General features: G+C 42.2%; 1 protein-coding gene across 1 annotated transcript in view; it reads right to left on the bottom strand.

Moving 5' to 3' along the window:
• Positions 1 to 18221: 18221 nt before the first annotated feature.
• Positions 18222 to 23224, bottom strand: part of LOC112561153 (T-box transcription factor TBX2-B-like) — a 36418-nt gene continuing 31415 nt past the window's right edge. Inside the window, 1 exon segment of the mRNA XM_025233450.1 lies at positions 18222 to 23183. Within this exon segment, the coding sequence (XP_025089235.1) occupies positions 21931 to 23183 (1253 nt within the window). The 3' untranslated portion in view covers positions 18222 to 21930.

Below are 23224 nucleotides of genomic sequence, written 5' to 3'. Positions count from 1 at the left end.
CATGATGTAAATCTGAATTTTTTTTTCATATTTTGTTAATTTTAATAGCAGCTGAAAATATTTCAATGTTCATAGTCAATAAATAAATTATGTTTTTAAAAAAAATAACATTTATTTAAAATATGCAAATTTAGTTTCATTTCTATCTACATCAGTGTTTGCGTCTTGTTTATTTATTATTATTATTTTTTTTTTAGTCATTTTCTTTACATCGGATACAATGCCTAGCAACTTTTAATTTGTTATTTGTTAATCTGCAAGTTAAAATTTGCTTAATACCAAGAAAAATAAAGCAATGAAAAAATAATTTTACTGGTGATATAGTTTGTCTTATCTTTGATCTGTCCAGTAGCCCTATATGCGATATTGTTTCACTAGTTCAGCTGTCACTAAGTAAATTAAATGTAATCATTCCTCCGAGTCTTCTAATATGATTATTTATAGTAATCGCTAGTTATTGAAATGTTTGTCGATATAAATCTTTAATGATAACATGGCATCGAGTGGATTTGTCCTGACTTTTGTGATGCGTAACATTAGTCGAGCTGCGGTAGTTTCATTCAAGTCGTCTTCTTCCTCCTCCTCGTCGTCCTCATTGTTTTCTTCTTCTTCTGTCTAATTTGTTCTTATTCTACAGAAGCATGAACGTCTACATATTTCTGATTTATTCCACTCGTCGTGGAGTGTGTTTGTGTGCTTGTGCGTGTTTTCTTTGTGTACTTGCATGCACGCACTGATTTGCGTGTATGAGTGTGAGTGTGTGTGTGTGTGTGAACAGACATGCATCACACATGATTATTTGTTCCTCTTCTTCCCGCCCTCCAGTTATGTCAAGGCGCGGTTCGTGAAACCAAAACACTTCAAAGTGAGTTTTTTTTTTTAAGTTAAGATAATTAGAGCATCCGAAAAAGGAAGAACAGACGAACAAACAGAAAGAAGGAAAAATGAGTGGATGGAGAGAAGGAGAGGGCAGAACGGACAAATCACACCCCCACCACCTCCTCCCCCCGTCCTGACGTCATGCGCCAGGTAGACACGTGATGGCCACGTCACGCCGGTCCAACGGCCAAACACAACGTGTGGCTAACACCGAGCTTTCCCTACTCGTCCGCACTGTTGCCACGGGCAACGATCCAAGAACAAGTTATTCTTCTTCCATAACCCGCGCCACTCCCTTCTTCCCTTCGTTCCCAAGGAAAGGACAATCGCGACTTGTAAACACCCGGACTGTTCCCAGTCCAACCGCCAGTGATCAGAGAGGCCGGGGGTTAGGGGCTGGCGGCTACGGAACCGAAAATACCCCCCAGTGTGGCAGAAAACAATGGAGGCCCTGTCCGCAGATTGTTCCAGGATGTATGTGTGTCCGCCATATTTGGTGCTGTCGCCTGGGGTAAACATTCTTACACCTCCCGCGCCGGCCTCCAGACGCCAGGGGAGAGAAGTGAGAGGATGGCGAGAGGGAGAAGTGACAGCCACACCACGACACCACCACCAGCAACCACCACTACCATCACATCACCACCACCACTGCCACCACCACCACTGACGAGGGAACGGTGAAGATGTTTGCGATGTCACACACACTGTCCTTCGCGTTCCTGTCTTCATTCTCGACGATTGAGGACACGGTGGGTGGAGGACTAACAATGGGGTAGAAAAAAAAATTATCGGAGATAGAATATGGACATGAACTCCAATGGCAGTAGATACGCGGAATTTAAGACCTGATCTTAAAAAAAAGATGGTTTATTTAAAGAATTTAAAATAATATGCATCGTATTACATAAGTACGGATAATTTAATAAACGTGTCAAGATTATATCTTCGTAATTATAGAATTTAGAGTAATTTATAACCGCGATTTGAACTGAAATGTGCTTTGATAGGTAAATAGAAGAATAGAGAACAATGTTTATTGCAGTATCCAAATTTTCTGGGACTTCTCTCTCTCCCCGCATATTTCTCTCTCTCTATTTTATTCACTGGCCTTCAAAATCTTAGAAGAACATAGAATATGGACATGAGTGTGGTCCCTTGCAAACTACATGTTGACACTGAGCGGAATTTAAGCGCCAAGTTCGAAAATATTGTTGTAAGTAATCACATATATATATATAGTATAGATTAAAAATATTATGTGCCATTCTAGGGTTAGTAGTTAAAAAAAAACCCAAAGTTGTTATCTTTAAGAATGGTGGGTTTATTTCTGAACATCATGGATGTATGGTAGATTGTACAAACCTGCCGCATATCTTTGTGATAGAAAGAAATTCATCTCTTCTTTTATCAAGCCCTTTAATAATATTTCTGATCATGCTTCTGTGTCCGAGTCTGACTTTTGGAACGTATCTGATTTTATTGGTTGATGTTCAGGTGCAATCACCATGGCACATGATGAGGTATGAGCGCTGTAGCTGATCTTCAGTCCCACCCCACCAAAAAAAAAAAAACAAAAAAAAAAACCATTTTTGCTTTAAAAGGATTTTAGATATTCCAATCCAAACCTCTCTTGATACCAAAATATATAACCATTTCGATGAAATATAATATATTCTAAGATTTGATGTGAACATATACACAAGCAATGACAGATTCTTCTCTTTCTGAGGTAGAGCAAGGTATTGTAGGAAACCTTCATCTAAATTTCGACAAAATAGTTCTTAAGGACAGAGAGATATTTCCCGTCAGACCTTCTGTCATAGCACTTCATTTTTATTTGTCCCAGTTAACTGACACATAAATATAGACCCATAAAATGTTGTAGTCGTCTGTCAAGTATTGTTTACGCTTTTATTTTGCAGCGTAAATAAAAATCATGTTTTAACAATACAAAAATGATTCTATAGTCAGGCACGTGGGTAATAATGTTTCAGGACTCAGTACAACTGTATGTGACTGTATATATGTAAGATGACATGGACCGATGGCTTCAAGAATAATTAGTGCTTAGTTGATGTATGGTGAGAACTATTTGACGCGATGTACCACTCCCACCCTCGTTCCCTCTCTTCTCTTCCTCCCTTCCCATCCCATGTCAAGGACGAAATATCACAAATTTTCTGCGGACGGTGCAGTGAGCCAAAAATTCCACTCAGGCCTGCCATCATAAATCTCACTGAACTGCTGACTGACGAAGGAGGATGCGCGGCTAACATCGACAACAACGACGACGACGACGACAACGACGATGACGACAGGCCGGGTGCTGCAACAGCGCGTGCCTCGTGGTGGATTGCAGAGAGGTCTGCTGATGGCGTCGTTGACTCTCGACCCTTGTGTTGGGGGAATGGGGGGAGGAGGGGATGAGATATAGGGGATCTGGGGGACGGGGCGAAAGAGTCGACCGCCAGGTAAGGCGATCACACGGCAGTGGGCTTGAACGTAAACAAACTGATAATAAAGTTGAAGAGCGGAAAGCAATAATATAATAAACCCTAAAAGTACAGACAACAAAAAAAAAAAAATATAGATATAGAAGTGTTTATAAATCAAGGTATTTACACTTTTTTGAAAAATAAATTATTGATTAAAATATCTAGATTAAAAAAATAAGAAAGAAGATGGCAAGTCCTTCAGAACAAGTGGCTTGCCCTCGGTATGCTTACTGAGAGCAGGTGACTTACCCTCAGTCGTTTTCAGTTTTCAGAAGTGATTTTAAAATCGAATGTCTGGGAGTCATTGAAGTGTTCAGAAGAGGTCTGGTGTTGGTAGTCCCGTGTCTTGGACAGCCCTGAGAAAATTTGGGTCTACACAGGGTTTTTTTTTGTTTGTTTTTTTTTTTTGGGTGGGGGAGGTTTGTTTGTGTGTTTGTTTTTTTGCCGCCTGTCGGCAAGGACACCACGTGACACTCCACCACGCTGCCGCCATTGTTCATCACCCAGAAGGTCGCCCAAAGTCGGATGTTTCAGGAAGTCTCCACAGCCTTGAGACCCTTCCGGATTGGTGACCTCAACACTCACTTCCTGAGCACTCATAATTTCTGCTTTAATTGTCTTAGAAGTGACACACCATGCTGGATGAAGAAACGAACTTTAAAATGAACTTTAAGGCCAAACTTTGAGTTCATGGTCAGGAAGAATGGTTTGACCCAAAGGAGGGAAGTAGGAAGCAATTTCTTAGGTCATTACCTAGCTCATTACCTAGCTCATTACTCCCATCTGGCCTGAAAAAGCCCCTCACCTCCCGGATCAAATTCTTGCCGGACAGTAAAAGTTCGGCTTTTGAGTTTAAAATTGATGACTTTTCTTTTTTTCTTTTTAGAGGTAAATATTCATTTAAATACCAAAAACCAATATCATCAAATTTGTGTTTTTATTTGCTTTGTTGATTTAACGGAAACTTACACGATCACCACGCTTCCGATGATGTTTATAAAGACGAGGATAAAGATGGTGCGACTACATCAGCAACACTCGTCACAATGCGGTGTGAGCAACAACCTGCCTTCTCCTTCTCCAGCGCCTCGCAAACACCCGACAAAAATAAAAAAAAATAAAAAATCACGCTCCGTGACCTTTAGCATCTCACACCCACGACCGCAGCCTGGCTGCAGCAGTTGCAGTGTTTAGGGACGAGCCCAGAACAAGCTGTAAATTACACTCGGGGTACCACAATGGACCCTCCACCGTGACGCAACACGAGCGAGCAGCCACCCGTCTCCTCCCTCATCCCCTCCGCCTGTCCGACCCAACGGGCGGTGAAAGATTTACAACCGTCTCCGGAAAATGCAAAAAAGGACCTGAGTTAATCCTGAAACTCTGCCTCCGTTCAAACCGCCAACACCATCTCACAAGGAACGGGTTGCAGCCACAATTATTGGATATAAGGGTGTGTGTGATAGGGCTAAGTCCTCTCTAGACGGAGAGGAAGAAGAGTAAAGCGCGGTCTAGCCTTTTATCTGATGCTGTATGATTTGTCGACTAATGATAGCTAATCGGGGTACCTCAGACAAGCTCCTCGCCTCCGCTGTCCCTCCCATCTCCTCCTGTTGTCTCACTCCCGGTCGGCTCCCCGTGCAATTCCTTTGATTTATGTTGACGAGGAGGCGAACTGTTCCGGGTGAGCTCTAAATAGTGATGTTTCAGATAGGGAGCACCCGATACCTGGAAACTTGAGAAAAGCGGATAGAAGAAGGCTGACAGCTACCACCCGCTTAAACCCAGTCAGCTTTCAGAGTTGGGCCCCGGGGTAATGTATCCCCCCCGGGTGAAGTCGCAAGAATTTCCAGGTAAGGAACAGAAGCCCGAGCTTAGGTGAGTCTCTCGTGCGTGCCTCGCTTAAGTCGGGTAAGTGCGTGTGCACCCGGGGTCTGCGACCCGTGGCAACTGAGACGTGACAAGGTTGGCGATGGGCGGTTCTTTGTTGCACAGAAGATCCCCCCTCCCGTCTGGAGATGAGTTCTATTCAGTCTTCACAGCCTCCCCACCAAACCCCTGCCTGCGGTGCACAAAGAAGTCTCGCCTCTCCAGTGCAGTCCTCGATGCGTGAACACCGCTCATACCCCACAAGGCTTCTGTGAGGGAGGTGTTCGCAGGAGGAGGATCAGATAGGACAGGCAGTCGGTCCTCTTTGACCTTTATTCTTCGCCCTGGGTGATGCGCATCAAGTGCACCACCACCAGAAGAGTTGCCATGGCCACGTTGTCTGCAATTTGGAAGGACCTGAGGTCGATGGTGAATGAACTTTGTCACCGCACGGATAGTGTGTTTGTTTGTTTGTTTGTTTGTTTGTTTGTTTGTTTGTTTGTTTGTTTGTTCGTTTGTTTGTTTGTGTGATTGAAATAATACTTGAATATGTGCGCGAGTGTATTATGAATATGTACATACATGAGTCAGCAGTCCTTATGGTCAGAATGCGACATACTTTTACAGAGGAAAGCTTGAGTAACTAACACCTTCCTGACTTTGTCATGACACCGGAGTCGACACCAAAGAGGAAAATATTCCTTAACTGGGAAAATAAACACCATTGGTATTCTTTCCTCAAGAAATAAAGGAAATGAATATCACAACATCCTATGCAGTCATCCAGAAAGTTCATCCCTGAACAAAGCACTTCACTGAAATATTGACCTTTGACATGACAATCAGAAGCTTTTGGGGGAAGAGAGCTGGAAAACTCGTTATGGTGCAAAATGTAGCGAAATGATAAAGTGAATTGATGCACTTAGAGGTGATGAAAAAGTAAAATGTAATGTTAAAGTAAAATGTATAGCTACAGCAAAAATAATATACAGCATACTTTATTTTAAAGAAGTGTAATGTGTGAAGACAGTTTAATACAATAAGAAAGTATGTGTGAAACAAAGTATAATGCAATGTAAAAGTCTTACATACAGAAAGAGCACGGTTATAAAATCAAGACACACAGAAGCACGCAGAACAGGGAAAAAATCCGGAAGAACAAAGTTAGAAGGTCTCAACCGCATTCCAGATTTTTCTAAGAAATCTTTTGTCCTTTGACTCCAAGTTTATTGGTTTAGGTCCTACTCTACACATTTTATTTAATAAGAGGATAAAGCTGAGAAAGGGAGGTGGGGAGAGATAGTGAACGGCGTGGGTGTTTTTCTATATTTAGACCACAGTCGTTTGTCTGAAAACGCCTTTTATTCAAGATGGCGCAGCCGCTCATTCATTCACTTATATTTGTCTCTTCCCTCGAAGACCACCCCCGCCCTCGTTCAAGTGGTCATTGATTCATACTTTCCTTTCGTGGCCTTATCATCACCAGAGTTAATTGCCGATCTCTCTTGTGATTGTCCGCAGCTTCGCCCTTTATCGCAAGCCCTCCCCCCCCCCCCGAGTTACTTCCCCTCCATCCCACCCTCCCCTCCATCGAGAGTTCAGAGGTGGCCTGTGGTAAGCTGCTGTTATGATTTATGGTAAGCAAACAGCCGCAGCCACTGCTATGCTTTCCCATGATGGCCACGGTCGGCACATTATCGCAGTGCTGCTCTGACGTGTGGCGTTTACACGAGTGGCTTCCCTTTGCTGGCGCTCTCCTGCGTTTGGTTGAAGACATACAGCGCGAGTGCAGCGATCTGGTGCGCAGGCAAAATGCATGCAGGCTCTCAGTCGCTAGGACTGTCACGTGTGTGCAGATAGTGTGAAGAACAAAGGTATAAAAATGTTGTGTGAATACAAGTGTGTACACAATGTGCAGACAAGGAGAATGCACGTGATTGTGGTGTATCTCTAGGTGTATTATTATTATTATTATTATTATTATTATTATTATTATTATTATTATTATTATTATTATTCCATATCCACTGCATGAAGTATCAAATGCAAGTATGTAGGCAACTATTGAATGGTAAATCACACTAAGATTTTGTGAATTGTAAAAAAAAAAAAAAAAAAAAAAAAAAGGAATAGAAGCAGGAACATGAGTTTATTCGTTTACTTAATACAGACGAATACTTTTCGGTGTTTAGTTAACAATGGAAATTTTGTTTGTATTTACTTAACACTTGGAAAACGTCTGTTTTGATGTTTTAGTTATTGTCTTATCTTACTTATCGCACTTTGTGATATTATTAGTGCGGTAGCTGTACATACAGACCATTATAATTCTTCGGTGCTCTTATGTCATGTTATATCTATACACACAGATCATTACACAGCTTCCTTAAGTATCTACACACAAATCATTTCACAACTTAAGCATCTATACACAGATCATTACACAATTAAGTATCTACATACAGATCATTGGACAACTTTATCTATACACACAGTCTCAATTCCTAGTCAGCCAATCCCACCTCTAGCCATAAAAAGAATTTTCGCCAAAGTTTCCCCCACTGAAGGATAGCTCTACCCTTAGTTATAACTTCTTTATGTCATCAACTTTACCCGTGTGTTTGACGGGTGGTGCCGAGGTAGCCAGTGTGGACTGTACATCATGTCAACACAAATATCAACACATTAGGGCTCTATTCCTCTATCAACACAAACAAACAATTCTATAAGTTTAGTTGGAGTCTGCACACCCTGATGACGATCCATGACTCTGGTGCTGTGGCAGGATACATCTACCCGCCATCACACAACCTGAAGTATCTCTACACACATTACATCTCTACATCCCTGTATGCTCATCATCACAGGACTCGAACCTTGTATATTCACAACCATCCATGTATACAGTACTTTAGTTCAGTAGCCATGACACTCTCTAGTGCTGTAGCCATACACAGCTACCATCATGCCCTGCTCTGCTTACAGGCGGCGGGAAGACGCGCAGTCTTAACAATTCTGTTGGCTGCTTGTTTCTGTATAAACTTCTAATAGAGCGATGCTGTGTTGATGTCGAGCGATAAATACTCTTTTCTCCAAGTCTCGTGCCTCTCCCGTTGTGAGCGGGTGCTGTCGCCAGGGGGGATAAATAACAATCCTAAACACGCCAAAACACTCTACTTAGCGCACGGAAGGGCAGACAACTCAACTGGCCGGAGGCGCGACGTCTGCTTGCGAAATGATGAACAGGAAGTAAGTCGCTCTTTTCTTGAGGAGGCGGAAAGAGGCCTCACAAAACGGCTGCAGCGAGCGTGCTCGCCTCTCTCCCCCTTTGATCCTGCAATTACTTAGGGATTAAAAAAAAAAAAAAAAGAAAAAAAAAAGAAGAAGAAACAAATGGGAAACAAAGAGAAAAGGGGAGAGTATTATACTTTGTTAATATTTCCAGCAATGAGCAGCTGTGTATATTTTGAGCATCATACTTCTGAAATTAGCTTCAAGTTGAGATTTTTTGCCTTTCTCCACAGTTTTCAAAACATTTTTCTTTACTTTCGTGATATCACAAGCCCTGAAAAGAAACATATTTATGTTCCAGAAGGTTCTATTAGTTCGCTGGATCCTGTTCAGTCCCTCCGTGTCTTTTAAGTTTTCTTTGCTTCCTTTATCTCTTCAGATATTTTTAGCTGTGGATATCTTGGGAACAGTGCAACCGTACTACTTTATAATAGGAAAGAAAGGAAGCGAACAAATAAATTAGCTAGATAGTAATAAATAAATAAACTATGTAGATAGTAATAAAACAGAACCCTGACCTCAACATTGACCTCCTGTTTCTCCACAAGAAATAAGTTAGTCATTAAACCAACACTGAGAGGCACTTTCGGAGGAGAAATACACAAATGAAAGCTTAGGAGCTAGAAAACATACTGACCTAACCTAGACAAGTTCTGCTTTTTTTTTTTTTTTTTAACAATACGGATGGAATTAGCCAACCCAAAATAGCTAAATTGAGACTAAAATGGAGAACGAGACAATAGTCAGGGATCATTTTCAATGCAGCTGTGGAGACAGACACCCTACTGGTGCTTTCAATGTATAATGAACACTGCCTAGAAAGAGAAAAACTCAAAAACATCTTAAACAACATAAACTTAAATAGGTAATTAAATAGTTGAATGGACTAAAGAACGATAAGCAAGGCCGTACTGTAATGTCTTTAAAGATGGCGGCAAACATCAAACTTTAAAATTAAAGAAATAAAGGAGAGCAAAACCACTCAAAAATGAATGAATTACACCGAGTTAATTAATTACAACCAGGTCCACCGAAGTGTTGTTGTGACCCTATGCTCCTCGAGGAGTAAGTAAGAAGGAATAAACTAATATATAAAATACAACATAAGCATGACATCTGAAGGCTTCGAGACAATATCCAAAATATAAAAGAAGCTCTGTCTGCTTCCAATCGTTCAACACACCATGGCTTCTTATCTTTGTCATGCTGTGTGACAGGAAGGTTCGTGTCAACTCTTTAATTTGTTTTACATTTTTAGACAACTGTTTATATTTGTTACTGACTAGTCTTCGCGATATTGTGATGCGTAAAGTGTAGTAGGCTTGCCCATAGGACTTGGGTATGGCACTGTATTATTATTATTTGCTGTTTTTGTTGATGTTGTTGTTGTTGTTGTTGTTGTTCGGCAAATTAGAGTCAATTATAGCTCAACTTCTAAACCGACTAAATGTTGACATTAAGGTGGGGCAACAACAACAAAATAAGATTGAAATTACAAGATGAACAAAATGTATACTATAATATCAAAAACTAAAGGATAGTGTAAAATAACGGAACAGTACAACACAAGGGATCTAGCAACCACTACGACTGCTGACCTGACAGACCTCCTGGACCCTGAGAGCAAGAAATAACGACGAGGAACCAGCAACAGCAGCCAACATCACCGACCATCGATCCCATCTTATCCTCCTCACCCCTTTAGTCCGCTTCTCCAGTCTCTCTCCTCCCCATCTCCCCATCCGCACAGTGAGAAATCACCTGTAGGTGGAAGCACGTTTAAATCTCAAACTCAACATCAAAGAGAGGGCGAGAGAAGGAGAGAGGGAGGGAGAGAAGAGACGGACGAGTACACACAACAACATCTCCACTCCTCCCCTCGTCGTTTTCTTCACGGTTGACGTATGAAACGGTGTCAGGCCGCTTGTAAACGAACACCTGTAAATACCTGCATGAGACCAAGCAACTCACGGCAAGCTTGTGAGAGAGGCTCCTCCTGTAGTCTGGCTTACATGTTATATGTCATCAACAGGTGTGAGGCCCAGGTGTGCTCACGCTGCTTCACAGGAGAGAGATATTCTTTTTTTCTTTCTTCTCTCACCTCGGCGACTGACTTGCTCTACTCGTGTGTGAACATGAACAGTAGGAAGCGGCTTCCTGTTGTAACATCCACCCCGAATCTGGTTCGATTCTTATTAAGTCGAGATTTCTATAATATTACATGTACTTCTTATTCTTTTTTTTTTCTTCTTTTTTTTTTGTTTTGTTTTTGTTTGTTTGTTTTTTGTTTTTGTTTTTTGTTTTGTTTTGTTGTTTTTTTTTTGTAACAGAGATAACACCCATCCACGAATGTCAAAAAGTATCAAGTAAGACGGCAATGACAGGTTCTGGCGGTGATGCTGACAACTTGACGATGTCTTTGCTGTTGACCTCAGTGAAGATGATGGTGATGACTAAACCATCACGATGTCTGCGCTCGTCATGTCAGTGGATCGTTGGACGATGGGGTATGAAGACGACGAAGGACAAGAACAAGAAGAGAATAAACACACAAGAACAAATCCATGAACAAGATCAAGAGAAAGTGTAGATATCGTATACTCCAAACACCAGGGGCCACGTGTGAACACGTGCTGTCATTTGATTGGCTGGTTGCGCTCACCCAACGTTTCACATTTGTAACCGTTCGTTTGCACATTCCTAATTGCTGCTGGTCTGACATTATTTCTATTTACCATTTAAAGGTATTGTTTGTTACATTTAGTGCGGCACAACAAAGATCAATAGCGTGTTGGAATTATTTATGTGCGGAGACGTCTGGTTAATCAGGCGTGACCCATGAAGGTACCCGGATTTTTTTTTTTTTTTTCCTTCAAAGGATTCGATCTTGGCGCAGTGTTAGCCGAGCAAAACTCCTTTAGTCCGAGCTCCAACAGCGAAGGTAAAAAACTACCCCACCTACCCACCCTCTCTCGAGATGTCTGGGTTACCTGCCCCGCCTTTCCAGTGGTCCTCGTGTTTCTAGATCGCGACGCCACCCAGGCGAAGAATTATGTCCCCTGCGGCTACAATCTGCCACGCGAGAGCGCTGTGCAAGTGGAGCTGATAGTCATCTGCGATGAAGTTGGCAGGTGAGACTCGCAGCCATCAAAGCGTAGTGGGAGGGGGAGGTAAAGAGAGAGAGAGAGACGGGGGTAGGAGGGGAAGGACAGCAGCAGGTTTGGGAAGAAGGGATCAGGGTAACATCGGGGTAGGGTGAGGGTACGTTAGCTGAATCCGACTAAAATTAATAACCGAAATCTTTGCCCTCAGGACGTTGGACGTCCATGTCCAGTTTGGACTTGTGGACAACAAACGAATGTAGTACCCCTCCCTCATTCCTTTTGTTGGTGACAGGCGTTGAAAGAGAGGGTGTGGGGCCAACCGCCGGAACTGACAAAGCACACGCCTTTTATTACCTATGTTCTAGGATCAAGAGCAATATTTTATTCCAGAGTGCCGCGAAGATAAGTTACACCGAACACTAAATAATGACTAAACGAGGGCTTAGCAGACGCCAGACACGGACAATCCTCGCTGAGATATGCGTACTCGGCTGGCTTTCATGATTTTTTTCATTGCAAAGTGGCGACAATATTTTTATATACAAGGGCGGCCTTACTTTTTCACTTCTTGACCAGGACTGTCGTGACAAGCACATTTGGTCCCGCCATGTTGATAGGATGGGATGGAGGGGGAAAGGGAGGATAGGGGCGGGCACACCTGGGACAGTAGGACACAGTTGCATCTGTGTCCCAAAAAAGCTTTGTCATTTCAACTCGCGACAGCAGCCATGACGAGGACACCAAGGAAGTCCACAGCGAACTAGGACTATCCGCATTTTTTTTTTATTTATTTCATTTTTATTTATTTATTTATTTTTATTTATTATATATTTTTATTTTTATTTATTATATATTTATTTTATTTTTTTATTTATTTTTTTTTTATTTTTTTTTTCACAATGAAACGTTGAGAGGATTTTGTATTTGTCACAGAGTCTTGTCACAGTGAGCTTGGCGAAGACATTATTCGCCACTGTGTTTGTCAGGGTGAACTAGCCGAGGGTGGCGAGCTTTCTTCATAACGAACTCGACAGGTGAAACCATCAGCAAACTCGACCCACCTACATAAAAAAAAAAAAAAAAAATCCGTAAAAATTTTTTTCTGCGAAAAATCCACCAGAAGGTGAGAAAACTTTAATTTACTAACATCCACTACCACCGGAGCACTAACAGACACTGCCTCTAGAATAAAATAAAGCCATCTTAACAGTAACACTAGCTTAACTAGCTTACATAGTAATGCGAGACTACCGCTTCAGCAAATAATGACATTTAAAAACAAACAACAACAACACTTTAACAACAATGCCAGTGTAACTGGAATCACTTTGTCCGTCGTGCAATCGATTCAGTAAACGAAGAGAAAATTCTACAGGTAAACATCATCTGTGTGGGCAGACAACCCCGCAGTACGACGGTGAATATAAGGCCAAGGGATGGGAGGAGAGAGAAAGTGAGGAGAGCAGGGGGGTGACCAGGGGGTGAGTGGCAAGTCGGAGACCGCTATGTCGGCTGGCTTGGAGGTATAAAATTATGGAGACGGCATAACATTAAGATGGAAATGTATGACATACCTGTAATAAAAGCGCGTGAAGCGCCAGGTATTCCGGCCCGACGATAACATCGCCGATGGGACCACCCAGGATGTGGGGGAGACAAAAAGTTGCCGGTCCACGCAGGCAGGGGGTTGGGGTGATGAAGGCAGAGGGTGTGTGTGTGTGGTGGTGGTGGTGGGAGACAGACTTGATTGACCAATGACCATACTTGTAGTCCACTCGTCCCCATACAAAAAACAAAAACAACAACAACAATTTTCACTGAGTTAACGCGAACGATCAAAATTTGAAGCGACTGGTTGTCTTGTGATACATTTTTACATCTTCAGCTAAATCGTAGATTGTTCTGCTGTCCAACCAGGCGAGATCTTCTGACTCTGTATTAAGCTGTATATACAGAGACAAGAAGAAAAAAAGTGTTTTGCCGAAGGCGAGATTCGAACTCAATCTATTCGAGATTCTGTCTTCGCAGGGTTTCGCCGTCGCGCTGTCTCGCTGTCTTCGCATGAGAACACCGAGATTTGATGTAGTGGTGTGGGGTTAGGTGGTAGAGGGAGGCTGCTGATGGTGATGGTGGTAGTGGAGAAAGGAAAGGTGATTGTGTGGGTCCAGCGCACTTACCTGTCTGTTTGGTCGCCTCCATCGCGACGCACTTCAGGTGTCTGCCAGGCTGAGTGCAGTTCACTCTTCTGCAGACTGCTGCAGGCGCGTCACAAGCAGCGGGAGGGATCGTGGGGGCTGCACGGAGAAGGAGAAGGGTGGAAGGGGCCAGGGCTCAGGTTGTGGCCACGGACAATCCAGGCGTAAGCCACACACAAACAAAAAGTAAAAGGAGCCATCCTCGCCACCCTGTCCTGCGCCAGTTGTCGCGTTTCCTCCATGCTTCCCTTCCACTCCCTCCGGCAGCCAACTTCCAACAACCACTGCCACTACCTTACCGCCACCACCACCGATGCCTCCTTGCATCCCCCCCCCGCCTCACCAGCCCCCATCCAACCCTCCAGCCACCCCCACTTTCCGTTTGTCGGCGCGCGCACTGGCTCCAGTGTTTTCCAATAGCACAACGAGGGCATGCGACAGGAGGGAGCCGGCTCGTCCACGCTGATTTTAAGCAAAGTGCCTCCAACTCCTGGCATTTGGAATGGAGGGGAGAGGTGCAAAGTGGGGAGGGGTAGGTGGGAGATGCAGTCGGGGAGGATGGGGGAAAGAGCGCCGACTTTTTTCTATTTTTTTTTTTAAACAGGGGCAGACTCCTAACCGTGAGGATGGGAGGGGCTGGTGCAGTGTTCCGCCCGTCACTTGCCGCTCAGGTAAGAGTTCAAAGGCCATGATGTCTCGGTGTGCTTTGATTTTGTGAAAAATTCTACTGCGGTTTTTACTGTTAACGGTTTCACTCGACTACGGTGACAACCAAGAGCAAAAACTGAGCTTTAAAGTGATTTTTTTCTTTTCTTTTCTTCTTCACCTTCTTGGGCTGTCAAAAGGTTTTCTTTGAAGTTTATGAAAGTATTTTTGTAACTTTAAATCGTCGAGTCGTTTTTAATCTTAGGACTTGTCTAACTTTAAATAATTTTTTAAGCGTTGTCAAAGCAGTAACGGTCCAGTATCAATATTTCATTTTTAATGCACTTTTTTTTTAGCACTGCATTTTAAACAGACCATAAGCTCCTGGTTCAAATCCCAGGCTTAGTCCACTATATTTTCTGAGTTTGCAATTTTGTAAGGTTGTTCTTCTAGTCATGCTTCTAACAGCAAAATGATTTTTATTTTGGGGGTGAGTAGGTAGGGAGGGTGTAGATGGAGGTGGAGGGGACCCGTTGTTATTCTGTGTTCACAATGTGTGTGTTTATCAGAGCAGGTGTTGTGATGATCTGCAATACCTCTCTGGTCCTCACAAGTTCACTAAATTCTGTCTCTCCCTGTGGACTTCATGTCTCATGTTTAGAGAACAGAGATCATGAGAGGTGTTGTCCTCGAAATGAATTATTCAGAAGGATTGAAATGTGAAAAGTGCGTGCAAAATAAGCATGGAGCTTGTTGTCCCGGGTACACTCACCAGCTGTTGTAGTTCATTTGATCTCTAAGCTCTATTTTTTTTTATTTTTTCAATTTTCTTTTTTTTTAGTACATGAAAAATAACTTCACCAACTAATTCATTGTGATTGTCTCTTGTTTATTAACTCGCTCGGATTCTCACCTCATTTATCAACTGGAGACGAAGATATCAGTGCAAGCAATTAACATATAGAACAGACCGCCTCCTACAGAGTTAATTATGTAATGAAAACGAACCAGGATGATTGGTTTGACATGATTTTGGTGAAAAGTAAAAAGAGGACGAACACACACACAGAGACACATGATCGATAGGTGTGGGTGTTTGTCTTTTTTTTAATTTGTTTTGTTTTTGTTTTGTTTTTTTGGCGGCAGACGCCAATTACGGATTGAGAGGAAAGGTGACTGGTCTTCCCACATGATGCACACGCACACACAGCACACACAAGCTATCTCTCTGTCTCTTTCCTTCCTTCTCTTTTTCTTACTTCCTTTTGAAGTGTACACCTGTCCCTTCCACCCGCCTGCTGTCCTGTCGCAAGGGAGACAACCAATTGATCAACAACAATCGATAAAAATAACTCAGGTACCCGTCTGTGACGTGACGTAACAAGGGTGAGTACCCGGGCATCGACACTGAACAGTAAGTCAATAAATTACGTCGTGGACATTCTAAATGACTATTGGACTATTTTATTTAACAGTCTATCAGTTCAGAAATCACTTCATATAGTTTATAGACTATTTTTTATTTTATTTTATTTATTTATTTTTTTTTTTTTTACAATACGACTTTATCTTAGAAATCATTGTACATATTTTATGGACTATTTTCATTAAAATACCCCTTTTTCGAAAAAAATATTGTATATATATATATGTTATGGTCTATTTTCGTTGTAATAAACTTTATTATTATTACAATGAGTTATTATTTTCTTTATGACAAGAGTTTATTGTCTCAGAGATCGTTGTACAAATTTCACTCCCAGCTATTTACGGAGAAAAAAAAAAAAACACATGAAAGAAGAATGTACAATGCAAAAAGTTGGATCTTTTATCATTTATCTCTCTCTCTCTCACACACACACACGGAGAGAGACAGAGCACACACACACACACACACACTCTTAAAAAAAGCCTTGTCCAGCAGAAACATGTTGTTGCCATGTTAAAAAGGAACAATCATTCGTAAACAATCAAATGAAACAATCATTTATTTTATTTAAATCGATATTATCAATAAATGCTCTCACACCTCTAATCATTTGATTAGTCAGCCATATTAGGACATCAATCCAGCCACTCTGATTAATTAACCTGCTATAGGTTACTAACACTTACATTCCCAAACTGAGATGATTTCTCCCCGGTGAGCAGGGCAGACAACAATCACATCAGAGTGTAAGCAGAGACTTTATTGTGTTATAGTTATGATAAATGTGAAGTTTAAATTAATGCACACTTTGATGTCAGCAGCAAGAGACTGAGATAAGCTGTTGGTTTGCGTGATCTCTCGTGGAAGAAGCTTCAAATGTACAACAGTCAACTGAAGACAAAGAACAAACATCAGGTAAAGAGTTCGCCTTGAGGTATTCACTTGCAGTCCGCCAGAGTAAGTAATTGATTCTAGTTCCAGAACATATGCCCAGCAAGGTATTAATGGCACACTCCACACCCCAGAGAATTTCTCAAACTCACCGATAGCGAAACAACATTTAAGTAAATAAAAAAAAAGTAACGAAAAATTAGACAGAACACTTTCAGTTGTTGAGTGAATTTTCACGCGGTGCTGAAGTAAACAAATATTTTAAATATAAAAATAAATTTTAAAATAAAATATACATTTTCAGTGATTATTTTTCCTGAAACGTCTTTGCACTTTTCTGTTGCTAGTGTGTGTGAGCGAACTTCCCATAATCCTCAGCAGCTGCATGTTCATAGTCCATAGTCCGTAGTCACGCCATAGACAGAGATAAGTGTGTGTGGTAGTGGTGGTGGTGGTCGCGACACCGTGACTCGCTCGCGCACTACAAGCTCGCGACAACGTGACGCGACGTGGGGACGCCGCTGACTACGTCGTTCGAATTCCCAGTGACGTGACGGAACGTTTATCTTCGACAGGTCATCACTGGTGTCCGAGCGACTCCACTCCATCCTGCTGCCCTCGCTGGAAATTTTTTGTCGATCTTTATATGTCGTGAATTCGACCTTTTTATTTTGCTTATAAAATTTATATTTTGAACTCAACTATTGATAAAAATTGGTTTTATTTATCAAGAGAGTTGCTGCTAAAATGTGTAGAATTTTTACGCAATAAAAGATGCAGCAGAACTGGTTCTTTATTGTAAAAATATTAATTTTTTATGTAGATATAGTATCTATCACATTACAGCCATCTCCATACACTCTTTGTGTGTGTTCGTGTTTTAGGGAGGGAGAGAGAGAGCACCCGCGATCAAGTGTGTTTATATTACCCACCCGCAGAAAAGTATTGTCATCTGATGAATTCGTTGAATTATTTTATGAAGAACCGTTTAACGAAAAATTAAAAAAGAAGGAAAAAAAAGCGACAAACTAATTGGAGTCAATCAATTATTTTATGACGAAAAACAGAATAAAATGTTCCATTAATCATTATTTCCCTCAAAAAAAAATTAATGATAATCTTTAAATTTTAGTTTTAGAGCAAACCTGGAGAAAATAGAGAACTTAATTTTGAAATACTAATCTCCACCTTAGTGGAGGATGTTAAACAGCTCTTGGTGTTGATGTGAGTAGAACTCATTTCTAAGAGAGTTGCAGAACCAAACTTTGTGGATAATTTTTATGTGTTAATACAACTACACCTATATTAAGGCAAATATTTTTATAGCCAGGCTCACAATTCAGACAAAACCGAAAAAAAAAATTTTTTTTCTCGTTTCACACACTCGCGCACAATATGATGAAAAGCAGACACACACAAAGTGTTTGATTTTTCCCCTCATTTTAATGACAGCCAGGTGAGGAGGCTTGACAATGGCCAGTCCGCAAGTATGCAGCAACTATGTACATATTGCACACAACACATCTACAGAGGCCCAAACCGTCCCCACCCACATCCTCCTGCTTCTGTCGGGGGTCAGCATCTCCCTGAAGCAGAGGTCACGTGTTCCAAGCTACAAAGAAATCACAGGCCGCGCAGGTTACTGTTACTCGTTCCGACCAGAACGGTTGTCATGGTTACCATCATAGCAGTTACATACGACTTTTTTTTTTAAAGAAATTTCTTCACCCTGTACCCCTGCTACATTTAAACATCTTGTCAGGGGAATTATTTTTCAATTAAGATAAAACAACTCAGGTACAATGCCATCAAGTAGGTAAGAGCGCCTCACACACAGTAATCACCATTTTACCTGAGTTGGTGTTCATCAAACACACCTCCACCCTTATATAGCACGACAGCAAACAGGTGACCAGAGGTAAGCAAAGAAAGCTTCGTACATGTCGGACTTCATGGTTCCAACATGAACTGAATTCTATCTCGCTTAAAAAAAAATGATAATAATAATTGCAGAACTTATAAAATACTCTGCCAATTTCTCTTTTTCTTTCTTTCTCTCTCTCACATGTGAACAAGATACCCGTGTGCAGGTGCGCACAGGTGGAAAGCACATTTCGCGGATCCGTACAACAGGTTTGGTTAGTCATCATTGCAAAAAGTAGGGAGCAGACAAAGACAAATGTCAACAGTAGTAGTAAACATAAACAAAAATTTGAGAGCCTTGACATTCCTGCTGCACTAAATAGTTTTCAAGCTTCACTGGATCCAAATCCGAGACTAACACACAAACACACGCACGCACAATTATTTTGTAATAGCTTGATAATTACTGATTTAAAATCGACCTCAAATAATTACTATTGCTAATTACAAAAAAGTCAACCATCTTTCAAACCTAGCAGATGTTTTAACCACGCGCAATTTTTCTATTAACAGATAATTAGTCCGTTCGTAGGGACTTAATTATCAGAACATTCTCACACAGCGCATGGATTTTGTTTTTCTAGGCGGAAGAATTTCCTGTTTGTGAATTGCTTCTATTGCTTCCTACTCCATTCAGGTGATTAATTCTAATAGTTGTAAATCGAAAAATCAAGACATGAATTGCAAGGAAAAATCAAAACGATCGTAAAGTATGCAAAATTCTTTGTTTTGTCATGTCGAGCTTCCGTGGGTAGAAAACACCCTGGAGGAGAAAGAAATGAGAAAATAAAAGGACAGGAAAAGAATCGTTGATGAATGAGAAGACATGAAAAAAAAAACCAACCGTAACTACCCTGACATATTTTTATTATTCAACATAATAAACAAGATGAATGAGAGACGAGAGAAATGAACAGAGAGTAGAAAGAAAAGCAAAAACTAGACATTTTAAATAATTTTTTTTCACGGAAAGGGGGAAATGGTGACGATAAGAAAAAGTTATTACAAGGGAAAACTCACCGCACGGCATGTCATTCACACATCAACAACAAGCCGCACTCTCTGTACATCAGAAATAAGAGAATTTCACTAAAACACACTTCATGTACAACTCAGTATTTTCTTAGAAGAAAATTAGAAATATACAACAAGATTTTTATATTACTAAACACCAAAGTTCGAGATTAGAAATTTCTTGTATCACAGACTGGCAGGTAAGTCCTCCACAATTTTCAAACATTTTTTTTTCTTTTTTTTTTTCTTTTTTGTGAGAAGGAGAATGAGTCATTTAATTATTATTGATGTTGTGCTTTATGCTTTCTTGGCAGTTTAATCGCCCACAAATTTTCTGTATTCCGCTGGGGTCACAGTTTGTGAGTGTAAGGTTAAACGCCTGCTTCCTTCCAGGATCCCCTTGCTACTAAATATTTTCCTGACTCCATTAAAGTAAGGAAAAATACTTTATACAACTGTAATCAAGGCTTCGGTTTTTTGACATCTAATATTTCTAAGCCATAACCATAATTTCGGAGCTTAAATATTAGTATTTCTTCATTCTTTATTAATCCCAGTATTTCCTTTCTGTAGGATCGACTGACTTTTGTCAAAACCTTTTTATTTCGCTCAAACTTGTAAAAAGCTGCACTAATCAACATTTATGTCCACACTCTGCCTTTATTTTTTAAAGTTTAACAAATTTTTCATAACATCACATAAATTAGAAGAGAAGCGATTATACTGTGTGGGGGGAAATTTTCCAGAGCTGATTTGGGTGTGTATTTTCATTCACCTTTATTTTAAATGATGTGTGGGATTTAAAAAAGATGTTTAACAGTTAAAAAATAATTTTTACTTCTTCAAACTTCGCTTGTACGAACTGGATAAATAAACTGGTTGCGTGTGAGGCAGGTGGACATTTGTAAGCATGGTAAACATATTTCACCGACTCTTGTCAAACAAATTTGAAAATCCTCTGCCATCTACTGTAGTAAGCTTTAGCAATAGTTTGGGTGATCAATTGTATAATTTACAACTTACATAATATTTTTTCTAAATATTCTGTAAAGCCGTTGAAATTTCTAATTATAGCTGGTGGCTTTTCGAAAATAATTTTGATCAGCTGTTTACGTGAAACCTAAACCAACAAAGTAAATTTTGCATTTAATTTTGCCTCGACGACCTTTTCTCTTTGCAGAATGAACATTCGTACCGCCATTTCGGCATAACTAAATAAATAAAGTTTTATAAAGTAATCAAACTTTTTAAAAAATAGAAGAGAAACAAAAACAAAGCCCAATTATTGGGACATGTGGGCCGTTCTTTACACGATATTGGTTGACATCGTCCCAAGTTTGCTCCAGTGGTTCCAAGTCGAAGAGAAGGTTTACATCCATGGTAGAAGCCAGGTAGACATTCATTCAACGAATGTTTGTGTTTCGACTTGGCAGTTACATGCAGGGTAGCGAGGAACATTTAGGAGAAAGAGTGAGTCTCTACTCAAGAACTACAAATATTTGTATGCTCGTGTTTTAAATAATGTAGCATAAACTGGACTTCTCTTCCAGTTCTAATGGCGAAAAAATGTCAGTTCACAGGGTCAAGCCCTCTCCACGAAGTATTGTCTGCATGAAATATTTCTGACTTGTCTCGAGAATCGTAGACTCACTGTCCCCTAGGGAGCAGCAAATCAAACATCTAGCTTAAGGAAACCAGAAATATTGTTTTTATCCGTGTCTCCCCCACACCTGCCCCACACCCCCAAAATCCTACAAGTTGGGTCCAGGGTGGGTGTTGGGGAGACAAAGGGATGGTGACCTTACTACACTGTTTGCTGGCACATACCACGTGACTTGTGGCGCAAAGGCGCATGCGTCACAACCCCAGGCCATGCGCATCAGGTAGGACAGACTTTGAAGTTTTCACCACGGATGTGTACAGGATTGCTGTCTGTCTGCCGAGACCAACGGTTAGCCTCTTGCAAAGTTCTCCGCTGGTAGTCGCGGCGAGCATAAACAATGAATGTGACTAAACCGGAAGCTTTGTACACACCTGCCTCGTTTTAGTAGTTACCTAAAAAAAAAAAAATCGTCTGCAAGCAGTCCAGTAATACAAGTTCGTGGTTTCACCATCTTCGTCCGGCTCTACAGTCCTCGACGGGTTCAACCACCACCTCTACTTCTGGCTTCTGTACTTCGAGCCTGGAACTGGCGTCATGCCGACACTTTGCCTTCCGGTGATGACGTCAGCTTGTGATGCACATCGCGGGTGGGCACGGGTTTGACCACCCCGGGAGGAGTGAGACCTTCGTGGAACCTGCTGCCTCCACTTCCCCCGTGGGACAAGGGCGAGCCACCCGAAGGGGCCGGGGGACTGGCCGGGCTGGGGCTGCTAGAGAGAAGTCCCAGGGACGAAGCAGCTGAGGCGTCGGGCGTGACGGGGGTCAAGGCGTACGGGTGGAAGCGAGGTGAGGGATCGAGGTGCGGCAGGCGGGTGGAGAAGAGAGGATGCGTTCCACTCTGGCGGTGAAAGAAAGTCAGTGGGTGAGCCGAGGCAAGCGACAACGCGGCAGCAGCGGCAGGGTGACCCGGGTGGCCGGCCAGTTCCGGGTGCGAGGCCATGGCGTGCTGCAACTGCCCGGGGGTGACGGGGAAAGCGGTAGGTGGGAGAGAAGTAGGCGAGCGGTGCTGGCCGGCAGCTGCGGCTGCTGCAGCCGCCACGGACAACGGACCGGTGTTGATGTACAGCGATGTCATCGGGTGGTGAAAGGCTGAGGAGGCGCTGGGGAAGAGGGCGTTGGGAGGGCACACCGGGTACAGCGGGTGGGCGATGGCCCGCTGGCACACGGTGACGTTAGGTGGGCTCTGTGGGTCCTTGGCGCACTTCCGCTGCTCTCGCAGAAAGCGGTTCTCCTTCTCGAACAAGTCCGGCTTATTTTCCTTCACCTCCGCCCCCTCACTCACTGACCCCGAAGGCGGGGTTGTCAAGTTCCGGTGAGGAGTCACTTCCGCCACGTGCGGACGGGACAGGCTGCTGACCGAATAATCAATCGGTTTCCGACGCGGTGGGGACACTGGTGACACGTGACATGTCGTCATCGAGACTGCAGCTACCTCCGCCGGGGAGGACCCTCGTCTGGACTCTGGAACCGTTCTGGTGCATGGCGACAACGGCGACGACTTGGATGGACGGTGTGGTTGATGGTGGTGTTGATGAGCAGTCTGAATGTAAGGGTGAGAACGTGGTGGGGGCGTCAGGGAGGGTGATTTCCCCCTGCACTCTCTTGACCCCTGGTCAAACACAAAATTTCGCTGATCCAGAGATGGCGGGAGGGAGACTTGTTCGCCGTGTTGCTTGTTGTACACACTGGGCACGCGCAGTGGCGTGCTTTGTTTCACTTCCGGTTGAGCCTCTGGTGGATTCGTGTCTTCAATCTCTCGACATTTTTCTGGGGAATCTTCCACATCTGTCGACAGACACGGATAAAAAAAATACAAATAACAAAAA

The sequence above is a fragment of the Pomacea canaliculata genome, linkage group LG4, assembly GCF_003073045.1.
Source record: "Pomacea canaliculata isolate SZHN2017 linkage group LG4, ASM307304v1, whole genome shotgun sequence".
Taxonomy (NCBI): Eukaryota; Metazoa; Mollusca; class Gastropoda; order Architaenioglossa; family Ampullariidae; genus Pomacea; species Pomacea canaliculata.
This window is presented reverse-complemented; position numbering and strand designations above follow the sequence as displayed.